The sequence below is a fragment of the Hippopotamus amphibius genome, chromosome 15, assembly GCF_030028045.1.
Source record: "Hippopotamus amphibius kiboko isolate mHipAmp2 chromosome 15, mHipAmp2.hap2, whole genome shotgun sequence".
Classification (NCBI taxonomy): domain Eukaryota; kingdom Metazoa; phylum Chordata; class Mammalia; order Artiodactyla; family Hippopotamidae; genus Hippopotamus; species Hippopotamus amphibius.
In genome coordinates this window covers 1,729,032-1,749,292 of record NC_080200.1, presented here as the reverse complement: position 1 = coordinate 1,749,292, position 20,261 = coordinate 1,729,032, and the positions used below count along the sequence as shown (strand labels likewise).

General features: G+C 55.0%; 1 protein-coding gene across 2 annotated transcripts in view; it reads left to right on the top strand.

The window, feature by feature from the left end:
• Positions 1-19,082, top strand: part of GNG7 (G protein subunit gamma 7) — a 147,296-nt gene extending 128,214 nt beyond the window's left edge. For both annotated transcript variants that reach the window (XM_057709866.1, XM_057709867.1), the window contains exons 4-5: positions 12,019-12,137; positions 15,555-19,082. In XM_057709866.1, coding sequence (XP_057565849.1) covers positions 12,057-12,137; positions 15,555-15,680 — 207 coding nt within the window. In that variant the 5' untranslated portion in view covers positions 12,019-12,056 and the 3' untranslated portion in view covers positions 15,681-19,082. The remainder of the gene's footprint in view (positions 1-12,018; positions 12,138-15,554) is intronic.
• Positions 19,083-20,261: the final 1,179 nt, after the last annotated feature.

Sequence of the window (20,261 nt, the reverse complement as noted above, 5' to 3'; positions counted from 1 at the left end):
TCAGCCCAACCAGCCAACTTTCAGAAGCCTCTACTGGCATCCCGTTCTTTCTCTTCTGGTAAGAGAGCAGCCCCGGCGGCTCAGCTCGGGTGTCGGTTTATCGAGCGGGCTGGGAGTGGCACTCTTCCCAGCTATGAGAGCTACGCGCGGAATTCACAGGAATCGCAGGCATTTTTGTGTCTTGCTGTCACCGCTTCCTGTGCCGCCGGAAAACACCTCTGAGGGTAGAGAAGGCATCAGATGGCTGAGCAGGGGAGCACGTCTGCTCTCTCCGGCCTCCGCCTCCGCATCTACCCACCAGGGACACGCCCGGTGGGTCAGGGCTTCCCTGGATGCCCGGGCATGGGCCAATCCACTTTCCCATCAGCCCTGCTGCTCAGGGCTCGGAACCCCAGGGTCTGGCAGGGGCTGGGATCCCCCCCCCCCGGCCCCGGGCCTGCTGTCTCCTTGGCTTTGCCCATGAGGAGACCGAGATTCGGCCTGCCCACCCCCATGAGGTCTTGGTTACCTATTTGCCATGCATCCCAGCCTCCCCTCCCCCATGAGCAATCTGGACACACAGTCACACTAAGCATCTTGGCAAGACCCAGAGTCTGAAAGGCATCTCAGAGCTGCTGCATCCGGGCCCCTCGTGCCACCTTAGGGAGCTCCCATTACTCCGCCTAACTCACCAATGTGGAAGGAAGTGGACTCGGCTGCCAGGAAACGCCAGGCCCACGTCACCAGAAGCAAGGGGACAGCAGTGTGATCTTGAGAAGTCCTGGTGGGGGGTCCTCCGTGAGGTGCAGAGGTGATGGTGCAAAGGTTTCCCAGCCACACACGTGCAGCCCCGTCAGAAGCTGGCAGCACAGTCTGCTCAAGTCCTTGTGAAAAAGTGTCCAGGGCTCCAAGAGTCCCAGGGTCACTTAGAAACCACCAGACGGGAGTCGCCACGCTAGGACTCTGCTGGACATAATGCAGGTCCCCACACAAGACGTGAACTAACCCACACCGGGAGGCCCAGGAAGGCACGTTCTCTGCACCCAGAGAATGGGGTCAGATGGTGGAAAACAGGACTCCAGTCCCTTCAGCCCTGAATAAGGGTACCAATGCCATTCACAAGGGCCCCATGCTCCTGACCTCAGCACCTCCCAAAGGCCCCACGTCCTGATACTGTCACAGAGGAAATAGGTCTTCAACATGCATTTTGTGGGGGGCGAGGGGGAGGCACACACATTCAGTCCATAGCAGGCAGAATAGGGGGTGGGGGAGGAATTCCTGTCAGAGGAAAGTGAGTGACAAGCTTTGACTTTGTACTTGACTTTGTGAGGCTGCAGGGCCCCGGGTGGTTCCTGGGTAGGGCAGGGACAGACTCAGGTGCGTTTTCAGAAGTCGCTCCGGCTGTTGAGAGGAGGGATGGAAGGGGTGGGGAATGGAGCAGACGCCCCTGGGTGGGGAGGTTGGGGGGTGGGGGACACAGGCGTCTGCCTGGGGCTGGTGAGGGCCCTGTGGTGTCTGTGCAGGAGGGTCCGGCTGGACCGAGGAGAGGTCTTCGGGGACAGCTGGCCTGGTCCCCCATCACTCTGGCCTTGGACCAGTTGCAGCAGACAGAGAGGTATACATGTCCTTTTCAGATGCTGACTTTTTTTTCTGTGTGTAAAATCACACAATTCAAATGAGTGACCTCCTGAAGTAGTACTGAGTCCAATCTCTGGAACCCAGTAACCAAAACAGCATAATTTAAAATAGCATCATACAATTTTCAAGGCAGAACCTTAGAGCATCTTCTGTTGACATATTGGGTGGAGGTAGATATCAAATTGATGGCTCTTGTGATTCTTATGTGTTCCAGGGGTTTTCAGGGTTGTCCACTTCCTTTTTGTTTTTCCACGGGGACTTTAGAATTACATTATTGAGCTGTTTCTCTTCCTCAACATTTTGGTTTGGTTTGGTTTGGTTGTGTCTTCTTACCTTTCCCACCTTCCGTCTGGGGTCATGTTTCTCTAACATCTTTTTATTTTACCTTTAATAAGGAAGGTCTACTGGTGAGAAAGTCTTTCTGTTTGTCTGAAATGTCTTTATTTTACCCTGATTCTTGAAGTTTATTTTCACCAGGTCTAGAATTTTCAGCATGTCCGTCAAATTGTCGGTCCTTTTTCCTCTGGCAGCTTGTGTTTCTTTGTTTTGTAATTAACTGATTTTATTAAGGTATAATTCCTTTTCAGTAAGATGAACAGATCTTACATATACAGTTTGATGAATTTTGACAAGTCTGTACACCTGTGTACACCAACACCTCAAGGTAGAGAACATTTTTATTTTTTTTTAATATTTATTTATTTATTTATTAGCTGTGTTGGGTCTTCGTTGCTGCATGCAGCTTTTCTCTAGTTGTGGCGAGCCAGGGCTACTCTTCGTTGCCGTACACGGGCTTCTCATTTCGGTGGCTTCTCTTGTTGCGGAGCACGGGCTCTAGGCGCACGGGCTTCAGTAGTTGTGGCACATGGGCTCAGTAGTTGTGGCTCGTGAACTGTAGAGCGCAGGCTCAGTAGTTGTGGCGCAAGGGCTTAGTTTCTCTGCGGCATGTGGGATCTTCCCGGCCCAGGGCTCAAACCCATGTCCCCTGCATTGGCAGGCGGATTCTTAACCAGTGTGCCCCCAGGGAAGTCCCAGAGAACATTGTCAATCTCTGTCTTCCTTTCACTTGACAAAGTATTTTGAGAGTCACACATGTGGCTTCCTCTGCCAGTAGGTTCTTCTTCCCGCTGTGCAGTAGTATTCCATGGTATGAGTTTCCGCAGTTTGTTTATCCATTCTGTTGACGGGCATTTGGGTTACTTCCAGTTTTTGCTATTACAAATACAGACGTATGAACGTCTTGTACAAGTCCTTTTGTGGAAATGTGTTTTTATTTATCTTGGGTAAATCCCTAGGGGTGGAATTGCCGGGTCATAGGTTGTGTGTGTTTAGCCTTACACAGATCTGCTGAGCCACTTTCCAGAGTGGTTGTACCATCACATACTGCCATCAGTAACGAGAAGATTCTGATGTTTCTACGTACTGTCCAGTACTTGGTGTCATCATCTTTTAGATTTTGCCAACTCTAGTGGCTGTGAAGCAGTCTCCCACGATGGTTTTCATTTATACTTGCCCTGATGACTAATCACCGAGCACCTTTTCACGTGCTCGTTGGTCATTCCTCTGTCAGTTTCTAAAATGTTTTTTCTGCCTGAGGTTCTAGGGCTTCTGGAATCTGTGGCATAGGGTCTTTTTTTTTTTTTAATCAGTTTTGGGAAATTGTCAATCACTATCTCTTCAAAGATTGCTTCTGCCCCATTCTCTCTCTCCTCCTTCCAGAGCTCCAGTTACACATGTATCAGAACTTACTGCAGCCTCTGTGTCTTTCACCTTGTCTCATGTGGTCCATGCTTCATTCTGGATATTTCCTATCTTCTAGTTCTCTAATGTTCTCCTTAGTTGTTTTTAACGATACTGCTTCTCCCATTGTGTTCATTTCAGATATTGTCAGTTTCCACATGTCCATCCAGTCTCTCTTTTTTTTTTGAGGATTTATTTATTTGTTTGTTTGTTTTGGCTATACGGAGGCTTAGTTGCAGCATGTGGGATCTTTAGTTGCAGCATGTGGGATCTTAGTTCCCTGACCAGGGATCGAACCTAGGCCCCCTGCATTGGTAGTGTGAAGTCTTACCCACTGGACCACCAGGGAAGTCCCTTTTCAGTCTTTTTCTTTAGTTTGCAATTTGCTGCTAAAATTCCAACCTCACTTATTTTAAACTCTGTCAGTTCCAGTGAGTGGAACCCCTGGGAGCCTGTTTGTAGAGCCTGTCGGTGCTCAGGGCCCAGCTGAGAGGAACGCAGTCTCACCTCTGATTCAGGGCTGCGAAGGGCAGAGGCCCGCAGGGGTTAAGTCTGGACGGCGTGGAGACAGACCATTCCAGGTCTCTCCACCTCCAGCGCTCCCACCAGTCCCATCCACTCCTCGTTTTAATACAGTCCACTTCAGACGCTGCCCCACTCTCCCCTGGGCCAGGTGGTTTGTGACACCCTGCCCCGCCCGGCCCCTGGGCAGGGCAGGGGTGTGGCCACCGCGGTGCCAGCAAACTCCCCGAGATTTCTCAATAGCTTGCAGCAAGCTGGCCAGTCCACGTTGGCTGGGCGCAGGAGGTCCAGGTCACCTCATCTCTCATTCCATCTCCCCAGCAGCTGTGTTTATGTTTGGCCGTTGCCGCAGGTTCTGGAAAGAAGGCCCTCCCCATGGCCGCCAGCCTGCAGGGCCCCCGGCCCCCGGCACAGGAACCTGGGGACCTGGAGTTTCGCCCTGGGCTGAGAGAGAGTGTTGCTCTGAGCATTGAGCAGAGCTCACTGGAGCTCAGAGAAGGGATGTAACTTTCCCAAAGCCACACAGTTTTGGGAGCTGGGACAGAATGCGGGTCTACCACTTTCCACCAGGGCTCCCCCTCCACCTCTCTCTCCTCCTTCAAATGTGTTGTTGGTTGAGTTCGAGGGAAACTCTGGCCCTATGTGACTTCTCCCAGCCACAGAGGTTGTTGGATGCTAAGAAATTTTTTTTTTTTTTTGGCCAGGCTGAGTGGCTTGTGGGATCTTAGTTCCCTGACCAGGGATTGAACCCGCCCCCTCGGTAGTAAGAGCACAGAGTCCTAACCACTGGACCTCCAGGGAATTCCCAGATTCCAAGAAACTTAAACCCTCTTTTGAAACAAACTTCTATTCTGTTCAGTACCATTTCGTTTCAAACTGGACCATTTTCATTCCAAAAACACTGTTTGCATTTTGCCTAAGTGAACCTCTTTTAGCGGCAGGGTTTCTTCTGGTAAGAGAGTTCCACAAAAACCTTAGGTTCTGTCCCCTGGGGACACTGGGAAATGTCTGGGGACATCTGTGGTTGTCACACTGGGGAGGCTTCTGACATTGAGGGGGTGGGCGCTAGAGACGCTGCTCAAACCCCATAGTGCCCAGGATGGCCCCTCACAGAGGATGGTCCAGCCACAGATGTCCGTGGGGGTGTTCATGGTGGCAGGTGTGCAGGCAGGTGGCCTGGCTGGGTGAGGGGTGCAGGAGGGAGGAACTCAGTCTCAGCCAGGGTCGGCAGCCAGGATGGGCCATGTTTAGACCAAACCTTCCTGGAGGGGTGAGTGGTGACAAACGTCCCTTCTGCACACATGTGAGTCGTGGGAGGGCTGGTAGAACCTGAGCCAGGCAAGCATCAGGCCAGCAGCAGTGTCCCAATTTGACACTGTCCCACAGTCACATGAGACGTCACCATTGTGGGAGGTAGGGAGAAGGATACATGGCACTCTGTACAATTTTTGCAAGTGCCTGTCAGTCTGTAATTATTTCAAAACACAAAATAGCGCAGTGACTTTGGAAACTGTTTGAAAACGTTTAACCTGTAAAGTTAAACATACACCTGTCCTAGGAGTTCCCACGCCCTGGCATTTCCCTGGGAGAGATGGAAACTTAGGTTCCCACAAAAACCTGTACATGAATGTTCGCCATGGTGTTACTCACAATCAGTATTGGCTACAGGACAGTATGCGTTTCTAAGTTCTCATCCACGGCATGCCCCAAAGCACGGACTTTACTGGATGCAACTTGTACCTTAATGGAAACCATTTCATTAAAGGAAATCATAAAAACAATCACTAACCAGACTGTCACTCTGACGTTTCCCCTTCTGCCTTTATCCACATATGTTTTAATACAATGGTAAATAGCCGCACACCTTCACTTTGTCCATCTCCCTGTTTTTTCATGAAACACCTCCTCTGGGCTCCCCATCTTTGGGTACCATTTATGAAAGTTGCGCCACTAGGAAAACGCCCTGTCGAATTAGCCATTGCCCCGTTTCAGAACACATGGTTTCATTCTAATTTTTCACTATTATAAATAACACCGTTGCAAACACCTTTCTATATATAGCTTTCTATTTCTTTTGATTTTTTTTCCCTCGGGATAAATGCCCCAGCAAGGGATTTGAGAAGACAGCCTTGTAGCTCCTGATGTTCTGTTTACGAGGCTGAGATCCCTCGACGAGACTAGAGGGTCGGGGACGAGCATATCTGTACCTGCATCAGGTGATGCCTTCCCGGTGTCCTGGGCAGCCCACGATTCCTCCAGCCTGCTTTCCTTGAGTGCTAACGAGGTCACACTTCCTTCACGTTGCGTTTCACGGGTTAAATTACTTCTCACGTGAGTGGCTCAAGTGAGTCCTTTCCCGATATTTCAGTGGGACCTGGCTACAGTATTACTAACGAGACGAAGAGGTCACCTTGCAGCTCATCGTTGCCATGACTTTTCCTAGGTCACTGGCCTTGGGTTTTAGTTTTATCAGTTTGCCGTGAAGAAGTTCTAAATACTTGTATACGACCATAGCTATTGATCTTCTCCACTCGTTTTGTTGCTTCATTTGCTGGGAGGTAACTTCTCTGAAACAGGGAATCAACATTCTGTACATTTTCACTGATTTGTGTATATTTTCTTTCTTTTTTTTTAAATAAATTTAATTATTTATTTTATTGGCTGTGTTGGGTCTTTTTTGCTGTGCGCGGGCTTTCTTTAGTTGCAGTGAGTGGGGGCTACTCTTCGTTGTGGTGCGCAGGCTCCTCACTGCCGTGACCTCTCTTGTTGTGGAGCATGGGCTCTAGGCGCGTGGGCTTCAGTAATTGCAGCACATGGGCTCAATAGTTGTGGCTCATGGGCTCTAAAGCACAGGCTCAATAGTTGTGGTGCATGGGCTTATTTGCTCTGCGGCATGTGGGATCTTCCTGGAGCAGGGATCGAACCCATGTTCCCTGCATTGGCAGGTGGATTCTCAACCACTGCGCCACCTAGGAAGCCCCTGATTTGTGTATATTTTCTTTTTCATCCTATGACTTTTTTTAAAATAAGTTTATTTATTTATTTTTGGCTGCATTGGTTCTTTGTTGCTGCATCAAGGCTTTCCCTAGTGGTGAGTAGGGGCTACTCTTCGTTGTGGTGTGCAGGCTTCTCATTGAGGGGGCTTTTCTTGTTGCAGAGCATGGGCTCTAGGCGTGTGGGCTTCTGTAGTTGCAGCACATGGGCTCAATAGTTGTGGCTCACGGGCTCTAGAGCGCAGGCTCAGTAGTTGTGGCACACAGGCTTAGCTGCTCCTCAGCATGTGGGATCTTCCTGTAGCAGGGATTGAACCCGTGTCCCCTGCATTGGCAGGCGAATTCTTAACCACTGTGCCACCAGGGAAGTCCCCATCCTATGACTTTATACAGAATCTCTTGGTTGGGAAAAAGAGGGCTAATGTTACCCAAAGTTTCCCCCTCCCAACCCCAGGGGGTGGTTCTGCCCCCAGGGTACATGGGGCATGTCTGGGTACCTCTGTGTTTGTCATGACTGGGGGGCACCCGGCATCGAGTGGGTGGGGGCCAGTGAGGCTGCTCCACCCCCTGCAGTGTCCGGGATGCCCCCTACAGAGAGTGACCTGGCCCCAGTGTCAGCAGGGCCTGGGAGGAGGGACCCTATTCTAACTAGGTGTCCCCAGCCAGCTACCCCCCAGCCCGCAATCGAGAACCGCCCCCCCCCCCCCCATCCCGCCCCATCGTGTTTAATCCTCCTGTGCATTCGGGCCTGGCGCCCAGGCTCAGGTCTGTAACACTCGCTCAATGACCCTCCCTCTGTAATCAGCCCAGCCTCACAATGCATCCCTGTGCGCTCAGGGCCTTCATGGTCCTGGCCTTGCAGCCACGCGCCCACGATGCTTCTGTGGGAGCCAGCCTGACCCTGGTGACTTCCTAGCCCTTTACTGGGAGGCCAGCCAGGGCCTGGTGGCGTCTGTTAAGGCTCTATTTTTAGGCAAACCTCACCCCAAGTCATGCCCCTGGCCTCACCAGGCCTGAACCGGCCTCTCCCCAGGCAGGAACCTGACTGCCGCCTGCAGGTCTGACCGCCTCACCCCTCCCTCCTGGGGTGCCCACTCCCACCCTCTTACCGCCCCCCCCCCGCCCCGCCAGCTTCCCAAGGCCCTGCCCGGCTTCCAGGGCCTTCCAAGGCTGCACTGGGCCCGGGCAGGCCTGGCCAGGTCGGGTGCCCAGGGCCGTCACGTGCATCTGGCGGAGAGGCAGCTGGGGAGGAATGTTCCCTGGCTGACTCAGCGCTGCTGCCTGTCCTGCGGGAGTTGACCTAACCCCAGGGGCACGCGGTGAGGCAGCGACTGGCCGTGACACCGCCAGGACCAGGGCTTCATTCTGCTGTCTGGGCTGCCGTGACGCAACCGTGCCTGGTGTCAGCCACTCACGCGCGCACACACACACACACGCTGACACACATGCCTGCATACGCGTGCAGACTCACACATGCACGTGCACAGAAACGCACACACATGCGTGCACGCACAGACACACAGACACACGTGTGCGTGCGCACACCAGCACACGCACACACCCCCAGTGCAGCCCCCTCTGGCCGTCCCCTGGGCCCAAGTTAAAACCCAGCCAGGAGGGAGCCTCTCAGGGCATCGCGCCCAGAACAGAAAGCGAGCAGCGCCAAGGGGTTTAGAGCGCACCAGGGAGGCCACGGTTGGGGGTGGCCCCACGGGGTGGCCGGGGCTCCTAGGGTCCTGGGGGACACTCAGTGTGGCCGCTGAGCAGGACACCCGGGCCTTCCAAGGGAAACAGGCCGTGGGGCCACCCCATTTGTCTCTGTCAGCGTCTATATTTAGCACTGAGTAATTTAGGTATTTTTAAGTCGAACCAAGGGCGGTTTTCCCTGAGTTGGATGTTTTGTGGCTGCTTTGAAGCTGTCTGCTGAATCAGAGCCCTCTGGAAGCCCACACGTGGGCCCTGTGCACCCAGAGTAGACACACTCGGGCCTTTTCTGACCCAGAAAGGGGCCTGGGTGTCTGGTGGGAAGGCAGGCAGCCAGCAGTGTGGAAGGGATTTTCTTTTAATGAAAATGGAGATGGAGATCCCTGTAGATTCGCACACAGTTGCACCAGATCACGGAGAGAAAGTCCCTGCATCACCTACCTGACACAGACTCCTGGAGTTTTACTTGTGTGTGTGTGTTGAGATCTCTGCACGTCGATCCCCCGTGCAGACAAACGAACCCCCCACCACAGTCTAGATACTCAGCACGTCCCCCGGCACAAGGACCCCGGTGTCTGCCTGTGTACCCAGAGCCCTCCCCAGGCCGCGGCGCCCCTGCAACCACAAATCTCTCCTCCATCTCCACGACCTTGTCATCTCAGAGATGTTCTGCACATAGAAACACACAGCATGTGACTCTGGGGGCTGGCCTTTTCACTCCGTGCGACACCCTGCAGGGCCACCCGAGACATACCCGTCCACAGTCTGTTCCGTTCCTTTTCATTACCCCGAGGGAAATTTTTTGAGAACCTGAACTCTGGCTTTACTTTCTGCAGCTACCCCTCTCTGCTGACTGGGAAACAGACTGAGGTACAGTGTATCATGACAGAAGCACATGGTGCTACTGAATGACCTGGGTACTCCCTGGTACTCCTGAATTTGGGCTCTGCACCCTGCCCCATCCTGAACTAACACCACGCGGAGCTTCCTCAACCCAGGCCATGCGCACACGGGGGCTGGGTCATTCTTGGATCCCATCTCAATGCAAGGAGCCCCTCCCCCTGTTGTGACAACCACAGATGTCCCCAGATGTCGCCCAGTATCCCCTGGGGACAGGATCCCCCTGGGTGAGACCCCCTGGGTTAGGGATTCCATGGACCTCCATGAGACTGAGTTCCGTGACCATCTGACTTCTGAGGTCCTGGGCTGCTGCACACATTTAAATACACACCTGAGAGGGAGGGAGGGGAGGGGACCCACAGGCACTGGGGGCTCCCCTGGTTCACATTGCCTGACCATCAGGGATCTATCCTGGGGTGTCGTGTGAGCTAGGGAATCAGAGTCAATTTCTCAACCCAGGCATTAGCAACATTTGGGGCCGGGTCGGGTCATCCTCTGTGGGGGCCCACCCTGGGCACGGTGGGGGGTTGAGCAGCATCCCGGGTTCTGACAACCGCAAATGTCCCCAGACGTCACCCAGTGTCCCCTGGGGGCAGCATGGCCCCAGTTGAGAACCACTATCCCAGGGCTCACTAAGTGTAGATTGGATGGGAAAAGAACAGTCTGGCGTTCTCTTAAAAAATCGAACAAGTACTCCTCAGCATGTATCCCTGAGAAATAAAGGCTTACGTTCATGCAGAAGCCTGCACACAAACGCCCGTGGCCGCTCTGCTGCTGACATGGCCAGAGAACCAGTAGCCAGCCCGGGTGTCCTTGGACAGACAAAGGGCTAACAGGGCACCTCCACACCGTGGACCTTTACTCAGCCTGCAGGGGAGTGAACCCTTGACAAGCGCAGCTGCTGGGGTGGGTCTCCAGATAATTAGGCCCAGTGGGGGAAAAAGCCAATCCCCAAAGCCTCCATCCATTAAATGTGATTCCATTTAAACAGCATTGTTCAGGCTTCGCTGGTGGTGCAGTGGCTAAGGCTCTGCGCTCCCAATGCAGGGGGCCTGGGTTCGATCCCTGGTCGGGGAACTAGCTCCCGCGTGCATGCCACAACGAAGAGTTCACATGCTACAACTAAAGATCCTGAATCCTGCAACGAAGACCCAGCACAGCCAAATAAGTAAATGAATTATTGAAAAATAAAATCAAGAGCATTCTCACAATTAATTGAACATGGTTGTAAGTCAGGTGAAGATGGTTTTATCATTTTTTTCTACATTGCGTGCTTTGACTTTTTATTTGAATGACAGTGAAATTTTGACTTTTTAATTGAAGTTGAATGGCATTTGTCTTAATCCTGCCCAGTTATAGACCAAATCTTACCTGGAAGATGTTTGTGTTCATTGTACTTATACGAGCCATTTCCGTTTAAGTGGCCTTATTCTATCTGTTGCATTGTTCTTGCCAAGTCTAAGCTCTGTCGTGTTGGAATTCTTCTAACACTGAATCTGTGAGATAGAAATATATGATGTGCTGCACGTTTTATTCATAATAAACTAATAAACTAAGTTATAGCCTATTGCAACCTAAAATAAATAAACAACATTCTCGAGGCTACGGTACTAAAGTATGAAAGGAGAACATAGCTATGGCCTGGCCACTCGGGGTGGGGTGGGCCAGGGGGCATGGGTGTGGCCCCCAAAGGGCAGTGTGAGGACCCTGGGGGTGGAAGTGCCCCCATCTCCCCTACATCAGTATCAGCATCCTGGTGGTGACATCACTACGGTTTTGCAAGATGCTGCCACTGGGGAAACCGGGCAGCGGTACACGGGCTATCTCTACTGTTTTCTACAAATGCATGTGAATCTACGGGCATCGCAAGATTTTAAATTAAATTACATTTTAATTTGCTGGACAAATGACCAAATGAAGGAAGGAGACCAGCCCAGGCCCTGCAGAGAAGGGATTGGGTACCCAGGACCCACGGTGCAGGCTTCCTATGTGGTCTGCCTTGGTCTGGAGCTAGGGGTCTGGCCCCGGGTGACTCTGCCTCCAAGGGACACTGGGTCATGCCTGGGGACATCTGTGGTTGTCACATTGGGGGGGGGGGTCCTGGCATTGAGTGGTGGGGGCCAGGGAGGCTGCTCTACACCCCACAGGGCCCAGGATGGCCCCCCAGAGAGAATGATGGGCCCCTCTGCCAGCAGTGTGAAGGGAGGGGATGCAGGAGCAGGAATCAGAGAAAACGCCTCTGATTCTGAGCCAACCAGGAACCGATGCGGTGGTTCTACGAACTCCCCGGGGCCCTTAGTGGTCACGTCCAGTGAGCACTTCCCCCGACCCGCCGCAGGAGGGGACTGTGGGAGAAGATGTGTTGGCCGGGCCTCCCACCACGACCCAGGGACACAGGCGTCGTGGCTGCAGGGTGGCGTGGCTGAGAGTGGGGAGGGGGGCTGTGAGGCTTCCGGAAGTGGGGGCGTCCCTCCTCGCCATCCTCCACCTGCAGTCCTGGGGCGCCACGGGCCGGCTCACATCCGTCTGCTTCTCCCCACAGCTCTCTGGACGACGAGGGCCCAGAGCTGATGGCAGACAATGTCAGCCTCTAACAACATAGCCCAGGCTCGGAAGCTGGTGGAGCAGCTCCGCATCGAAGCCGGGATCGAGCGCATCAAGGTGAGCCAGGGAGAGACCCCCGGGCATGCCCTCAGCACACAGTGGGCGCGGAGGCGAGCAGGACGGCAGGGGTCTGCACTCAGCCGTGCCTCTCGCTGTGTGGCCTTGGACCACTCGCTTAACCTCTCTGAGCCTCCGTTTTCTCACCGGAAAGACACAGCTGATGTAAACCTGCATTGTGGGTTGTTGTGAGGATTGGTGAGCACAGTAGCACCAGGGGCGGGCCTCGAGGTCTGCTGTGAGCCCGCCCAGCCCTTGCCATCCACCCCTGGATGGCCCCAGTGAAGCCCAAATCGGGCCCCTCCAAAAGGGTCAGCGTGAGGCAGTCGCTTTCTCTTCTGTCCCCTCATCCTCAGAGCTCTGTCCAGCTCCCTTGTCGTGACAGATGCAGAGAGAAGTCAGAGACCTGGTCCCGGGAAAGGGAGGACACAGGGGCTTTCACTGTTTACTTTCGCCACTTCTGCGTTGATTGCACTTTTTGAAATAAGCATGTTTGATGTTATGCTAAAAAAAGAAAAAGGACGAGCAGTTCATCTTCGAAAATGCTTAACCCATCAGGGATTAGGAACATGGCAGGACAAAATAAGATAGTGCGTAATTGGGCAACCAGCTCTGCAGGCTTTCTTTTTTGTTTTTAATTTGCATAAAGTTAACCATTTTTAAAGTGTGCAATTCAGTGGCGTTTGGTGAATTCAAAATGTCGTACAACCGTCATGACTAATTCCAGAACATTCCATCACCCTGAAAGGAAGCCCCATTGCCATCAGCAGTCACCCTACCCCCTCCCCAGCCCCTGACAACCAGGAACCCCCTCTCTGTCCCTGTGGAGCTGCCTGTTCTGCACGTTTCCCGTCCGTGGAGTCACACCCTGTGTGTCCTTCTATGTCTGCTCCTCTCCCTGAGCATCGTGTCCTCGGGGTCGGTCCACGTGGTAGCGCGTGTCAGGGCTTCTTTCCTTTTCGTGGCTGAGTGTTACTCCCATGTGTGGAGGGACACGTGTGCTTATATAGCTGAATCTTAAATCCACGAGTGGACATCAGGACGACATCCAAGGCTTTCAAAGGATATAGACCAACAGGCCAGTCGTGGTCTCTTACACGAGAAAGGTGTCTGACACTTTTCCAAATCACCTTCTCACCAAACCCATGTCCACTTTGCAAAGGATAGAGAGCCACCTCCAATGTCTCCAGGAAGCTGACTCCTGCCGCAGACCACAGCTTGCAGGCAGCCAGGTGACAGCCAGGGAGCCTCCATCTGGAAGACACGGGTGGTTTATGCTTCCACGTTAGCCGTGCTCCAGCTGCCCACTGGATTAGTCAGGGGTATACGACTGTATATTAGAGACACAGAGGGAGCGTGAGAGGTAGTTTAAAGGCATTGGCGCACGTGATCGTGGGGCCAGCAGGTCTGAAGTCGGCAGGGCTGGACCACAGGCTGGAGACCCAGGGAAGAGCTGACGCAGCTCGAGTCCCAAGGCCGTCGGGAGGCAGAATTCATTCCTCCTTGAGGGACCTCCGTCTTGTCTCTGATGGCCTTCAACTGATTAGACGTGGCCCACCCACGTTACTGCATATCATCCGCTTTACTCAAAGTCTGTCGATTTAAATCTCAGTCTCATCTGAAAGGACCTTCCCAGAGACATCTAGGCTGACGTTTGACCAGACAGCCAGGAACCGTGGCCTTGCCAAGCAGACACAAAGTCAGCCATCACCCCACGCGTTTGCTCAGGGCTTGCTTCCCTCGGCCCCGTCATCCCCCGGTCACTGCTGGTCACGGGGGCAGGGGGGCTTCTTAGGAACGGGTGGCCCGGCGGTGCAGGGGGCAGGGGGAACTGCTGTGATTACCTTGCACCTCCAGCCCTGCCAGGTGGGAAGCAGACTGCTGCACACCAGGGCGGGGCGGGGGGGGGGGGGGGCGCGGTTGAGGGGCCTCCCAGGAGGCGTCTGAATGTTCCAGGACTCTGAGCATTCAAAGCATTCCTTGGGGCTGAAGACAGAGCAGCCCCGGTTGAAGTGGTTTCCTCTGCGCGCCCAGCCAGCCCCGGCCCTGGCGGAGGCCGCTGACTCACCCGCCCGTTTGATGTCGGAAGGGCTCTCCCGGCGGCCTTTGAACGTGGGGAGGAGCCGAGTCGGGCGTGACCGGTCTCCCTCCCGGTCCCGCCTGAGGTTTTGTAGCCCCAAGACGGTGACCAGGACTGCAGGGCCGGCCCGAGTGAGAGGCCAGGGAGGCAGGCGAGGCGGAGGGCACGCAGCACCGCTGTCTCCAGGGTCCCGGGAGGCTTGTCTTCCAGGCGGAGCACTAGAATGCGAGCCCGGGGCCCTGGCGCCTGGGGCTGCGGGTCTGGGGTGCAGAAGCGCCTCCGCAGACTTTCCAGAGCGTCCCCGCCCACTGCTCCTCCCTTGTGGGAGGGGGGCTGCCGAGGGGCCGAGGCCGCAGAGATGCACCCAGGACTTGAAACCCAGCCCCGGGCCCCGCAGGGCCCAGAGCAGCGGCTCCCACAGTGCAGCCCCGGTGCCACCAGCAACCCCCCCCCCCCCACACACACACACACGAGGCACCAGTTTCCCCACGTCCATCCGCTTCCCCCGGGGCTATGGTGGGCCCTCCCTCCATCTCCTTCCTCCGCTTTTGGAGGCAGGGAGTCCTAAGTGTCAGCCTCCCGCCATGGTCACGGAGACCCTGACGGGTCAGAGGGGGCACAAGAATCAAATGCTGAAGACGTGTCCCCCCGCCGGGCGAAGGACCCGCAGGGCTCTCCCCGTCAGGTCCTTTCTCAGACTGACTCCTCCGCTGACCCTTCCCTGCAAACTCCGCACAACCCCTGCTGGAGGAGGCTCAGTCCTGCCACTGCTTCTTTAATCCCAAAGTTCCAATCGGGTTGGATCCCTGGTGGGGGAACTAAGAACCCACATGGCGTGCGTGCAGGCGAAAAAGATAAATAAAATTGTGGTATAATACATATAACATAAAATTTACCGTTAGTGATATTTAGTGTGTTGACCGTGTTGTGCAACCATCACTGCTACCTACTTCCAGAACATTCCATCACCCCATTCACAGACATGCCCCCATCCCCTCCCCAGCCCCTGACAACCAGGAACCCCCTCTCTGTGTCTGTGGAGCTGCCTGTTCTGGACGTTTCCCACTGATGGAGCCACCCCCTGTGTGTCCTCCTGTGTCTGCGTCTCTCCCTGAGCCTCGTGTCCTCAGGGTCCCTCCACGTGGTGGCGCAAGTCGGGGCTTCCCTCCTTTTCTTGGCCAGGTGATGCTCCCGGGTGCGGAGGGACAACGTGTGTGTCTTCCGGTGACAGGCACTGGGGTCGTCTCCACCCTTTTCCTGCTGGGAGTGGTGCTGCTGTGGACATGGTGTCTTGGCCTCTTCTCATCTTTCCTCTCTCGTCCTTGTGCCACACACAGGTCTCCAAAGCCTCCTCTGAACTCATGAGCTACTGCGAGCAGCACGCCCGGAGCGACCCCCTGCTGGTGGGAGTCCCTGCCTCCGAGAACCCCTTTAAGGACAAGAAGCCTTGTATTATCCTATAGCTTTGTTTTCTCTCCCGCTCACCTCCCCCCCCCACCCCCACCCCCAGCCAGGGCGTTGGTCAGTACACAGGCGAGCAAAACTCTTAATTCCAAAAGAAACACACCACGTTGCCACCGCCCAGATGAGGTAAAATGTATCCTCTGGATTCAGATGCCTTTTCAGACCCCACATCGCAGCACTGTCAGGGGCCCGCCTTCACTACCACTTCCGATGGGGAATAGCTGAAATGCCCAAGCGATGTGGTAACGATTTTTGAAAACTTGAGTTGCCATTTGAGTCGTGGTCCAGAGCCAAGCAGGGTCGGGGGGACGGGGAGGAGTTGGGTGACTTAGCCACTGGCGTGACCATTTGTGAAGACGTCCACCAGGTTAATGATGCGATGCTTTTGGGGGGGGCGGGGGGTGGTTAAGTGAAGTAAAATTGGGTGGAGTTGGGGGGAGGGTCATAATTCACTTTTTTCAGACATTTTTCTCCTTTTCATTTAAAACCATGTAATTCCACACCGCTAAAATCAGGTGTCATTGGCGGAGCCTGTAGCTAAGCCGAGTGGTGACAATGCACACGTGGATTGTAGGGGCCGGGAGGGGGGCTCTGCCTGTGAGACGCACCCCTGTCACCCAGGGTCACCCCTCTGTGTGGCTTTTGTGTGGCATCTGTCACCCGACAGCCACGCCACAGTCCCCGCCCTTTCCTGGGGACCCCGCCCATCCCAGAAACGGATTTTCAGCCCACGGCCCCAGTCACTGCGACGACCAGCTGTGTTTTCTTTAGTTTTGAGCGCAAGACATGAGCGTGGGCCGTCAGAGGCTGTGGTCATATTTGGCTCTTCCGTGTTGGTTCTGTTGTTTTCCACTTTCTGCATCTCCATGGCCATTTTTAAAACAGAAATGCAGCCTGGGGTGGCCTGCCCAGGGCCGCCTGGCGCTTCAGAGTATAAAAAGGTGTGAGGGATTCCCTGGTGGTACAGTGGTTAGGACTCCGCACGTCCACTGCGGTGGGGGGGGTCAGGTTCCATCCCTGGTCAGGGAACTAAGATCCTGCAAGCCTCCTGCGCGGGTGGCCAAAAGAAAAAGAAAGGTGTGAAATTGTCTGGAAGTAGCTACCAAGGCCCTGGAGATGGGATCCTTTGCCCAGAAATGGAGAGGCACTTGCACTGCCCCCCTCCGCCTGACACCCAAGCACCCGGAGCATCTGTAAGGTGTCGTGCAGTTGACGGGCTGCGGGGCTTTTTTACAAATGCTGTTTCCTCTGTTGTGACAAAGACAGTTTCAAGGAGCAGGAGGCAGAAGGACGGGCCAAATGCACACCTGCCCTCACCTGCCAACTCCGCCTACCGCCGCCAGGACCCCCTGGCCTGAGCCCTGGGTTGGGGGGGGAGTGTCAGGATCCCAGGCGAGTGCAGCCGGCACAAGGGGACCGGGCCCTCCTCTCCCGACACCTCTGCTCCCCTCGCTTCCCTGGGGCTCAGACCTTGCACAGCTGCGAAGGCTGGTGGGACGCCCAGCACCCCTCCGGCAGCTCCCACAGTGTGCAGACCCAGGGCCGAGCTTCTCCCCCGCACCCAGCTCTCTCCGGCCGGTCCGGGAGCACCTGGGGCCTTGGGGAGCCCGGCTCCCCCGCACCTGTAGTTGGACAGAGAAGAAAGCCACAGGCCCCCCCACTCCCACGCTGCTGCCCCCTTTCACTGGGAGCCAGCTGCCCAGGGGCACCTCGCCTGCCCATCCCCAGCAGCAGCGCAGGACGGAACAGAGCCTGTTCTAGAAACCCCGGGTGCACCCCAGGCATGGGGGTGGGGGAGGCCAGGGCCCAGTGGGGCTTAGCCCGAGGGTCAGAGGGGCAGCTGGCAGAGTGCGTCTGCCTGTGAGGGCAGCCCGGCAGCCATCTGCTGACGGGTCACCCTTTGCTCTGGGACAGAAGCCTCAATCCCTTGAGCCCGAGCTCGGGCCGCACACGCCTGGCCTTCCTCCTGCGCCCGCAGTGTCCCAGCCGCCCACCACCGGGCCCCAAAGAGGACAAGGGTTCCTGATGCTGAGATCAGAGTGTCCCGGGCCCAGACCTGCCCTCTCTCGGGCCCCTGCCCTGCCAGCTGTGCCAAGCCGCATGTCCCTGCCAAGTGACCCCAGAGAAGCCAGCGGGACGCCAAGCCCAGGACCCCGGCTGAGGGGATGGGGGGACCCGAGTTCGGCAGCCCCCTTGCTGGCTCTGGGCTCAGCCAGCCGACAGCTGCCGCCACCCACCCGCCCAAGCCCTGAAGCAAAACTGAACCTGGGCCAGAGACCCCCCCCTCCACAAGTCGAGACCCCAAGGACCCAGCGGTCTGGGTAAACTGAGCCCCAGTGGAGGTGAAGACCACCATCCCCCCACCCCATGACCACACCTGCCCAGGTGCCTCCCCAGGTGCCCACAGCCTCGGAGCCCAGGGAGGTGGTGGTTGCCCGAAGCCCCACGTTGGGTTTATTTCCAGTGGAGGAAAAAGCACTTTTTTCCCTTTTTTTTTTTTTTTCCTCTTAAACATCAGTGTCCCCAGCATAGGCCTGAAGCATCGGGGCACACACAACAATGTGTTCTGCTGTGCTTTCCTGGTGAAAGTGTCAGCGTCAAAACGTGGTTTCAGGGCACTCGGGGGACTATACGTGCCCTGAGAGGCCAGCAGCTGGCCGTGGCAGCGCGAGAGCCTCGGGAAAACCAGCACCTCTCAACCACATCCCGGGGGAATTAAAGACACATGCACCCAAATAAGGCAGTGCGGGGCGACATGCAGCCTCCCCTCTGCAGCCTGCAGTGCTTCCCGTGCGCCCGGCCCGGCCCAGCCCCTGCTCCCTGGCCTTCTCGCACCTCCCCCATCCGCCCCAAAGGTCACCCCCCAGGCCAAGAATTTAGTGACTTGGTTGTGACCTCCAGCCCCGATGGGGACGCAGAAGGTGCTCTTTCTTCCTTTGATGTCCCAGCCACCCTGTCCAGTCGTCCCTGGGCCACCAGGCAGCTCATCCATCTCGAGCCCCAGGGCGGGCAGGGAGAGGCCATAGGACCCCCGCCCCAAGCGTGAGTGACCAGGGGCAGGTTCCGGGCCACGGTGAGGCCACCGCAGGTCGCTTGTCCTTCAAGAGCCTGCCACAGGGCCCCCTGAAAAGAAGCCATATGTCGACACCCCGCCCGCTTCCTCCTCTGCCCGTGGAGACCATTGCCAAACATTGTAAAGCCCAGTTCCCGGTTCTCAGAAGCAATCTGTGGTTCTAGTGGGTGCGACCCCATCTGCGTTTGGATGTCCAGTGGTTTTTATTTCTGATTTTTAAAAGAATTGCAGGTGTGCCACACCTACTTTCCTGCAGTGTTTTAATATTGTGTGGAATTATTAATACCAAGTGAATGAATTCACAATAAAAAGGCTCACTGTTCCTTTCCTCCTGGCTCCGGCCCTTCCTTGGCTCTGGCCACTGCTTGCAGGGACAGGACGGGGCGGGGCGGGCTGTGGGGGCTTGGCGCCTGCGATGGTGACGGTGATCATGGCTGCCCCGCCATCCCCACTCCCCCATCGGCCGTGGGAAGAGGCAACACAGATGGAACGGGGCTTCGGGCAGCAGCACAGACGAGGGGCCTCCAGCTTCTGATCTGTAGTCGGAGAGTTTAGGAGGGAGCTCTCTGAGCAGCGGCACACGTGAGCCGCGGGTCCCGTGGTTTGGAGGGCCGTGGGAAAGCGCCACACCCCTCTGAGAGTTTGAGGCCTGGGAAGATCTTAATCTCACCCCTTCCTGCTCTGCGTCACCCAGAGACCACCCTGGACCACCAGACTCCCGGGAAGAAGTGGCGGGAGTCGCGGCCCCGCCTCACAGCACATCACAAAGAGTTAAATCTTTAGCAGTGGATCTGTAAGTGAGCGGAGCACTTTGTGTAAAAGGTTCATAGATTCAGCTACATAAAAATTGTCGCCTATGTATCAAAAAGTATAAGATTTGGGAAAGGGGGGGAATAAATTAGGAGTATGGGGTTAACAGGTACAAAACTACTATACAGGAAATAGGTGAGCAACAAGGATTTACTGTATCGCACAGGAAACTCTATTCAGTATCTTACAATAACCCAGAATGAAAAATAATCTGAAAATATATATATATATGAAACTGAAAAAGATTTTTTTTCTCCAGGAAAAATAAGTATAAGATTAGAAGGCAGTTCTGCTGTACACCTGAAACTAATACAGTATTATTAATCAACTATACTCCAATAGAAAATGAAAAGGTTTAAAAAAAAAAGATCAGAAGGCAGTTCAAACACCTAAACGTAAAAATACCCTGTGACCCAGCAACTCTGCTTCTGGGTACACGGAAGAATTGAGAGCAGACACTCGAACAGTTATTTGCAGACCCGTGTTCATAGCGTGATTCACAGCAGCCAAGAGGCGGGAAGACCCCAAGGGTCCATCCATGAATGATGGACAAACAAGACGTGGTCCTTCCGCACAGTGGGATATGTTATTCAGACATAAAAAAAGAAGGAGATTCTGACACATGCTGTGGCATGGATGAAGCTTGAGGACAGCGTACTCAGAGGAAGCAGACACAAAAGGACAGACACTGTCTGGT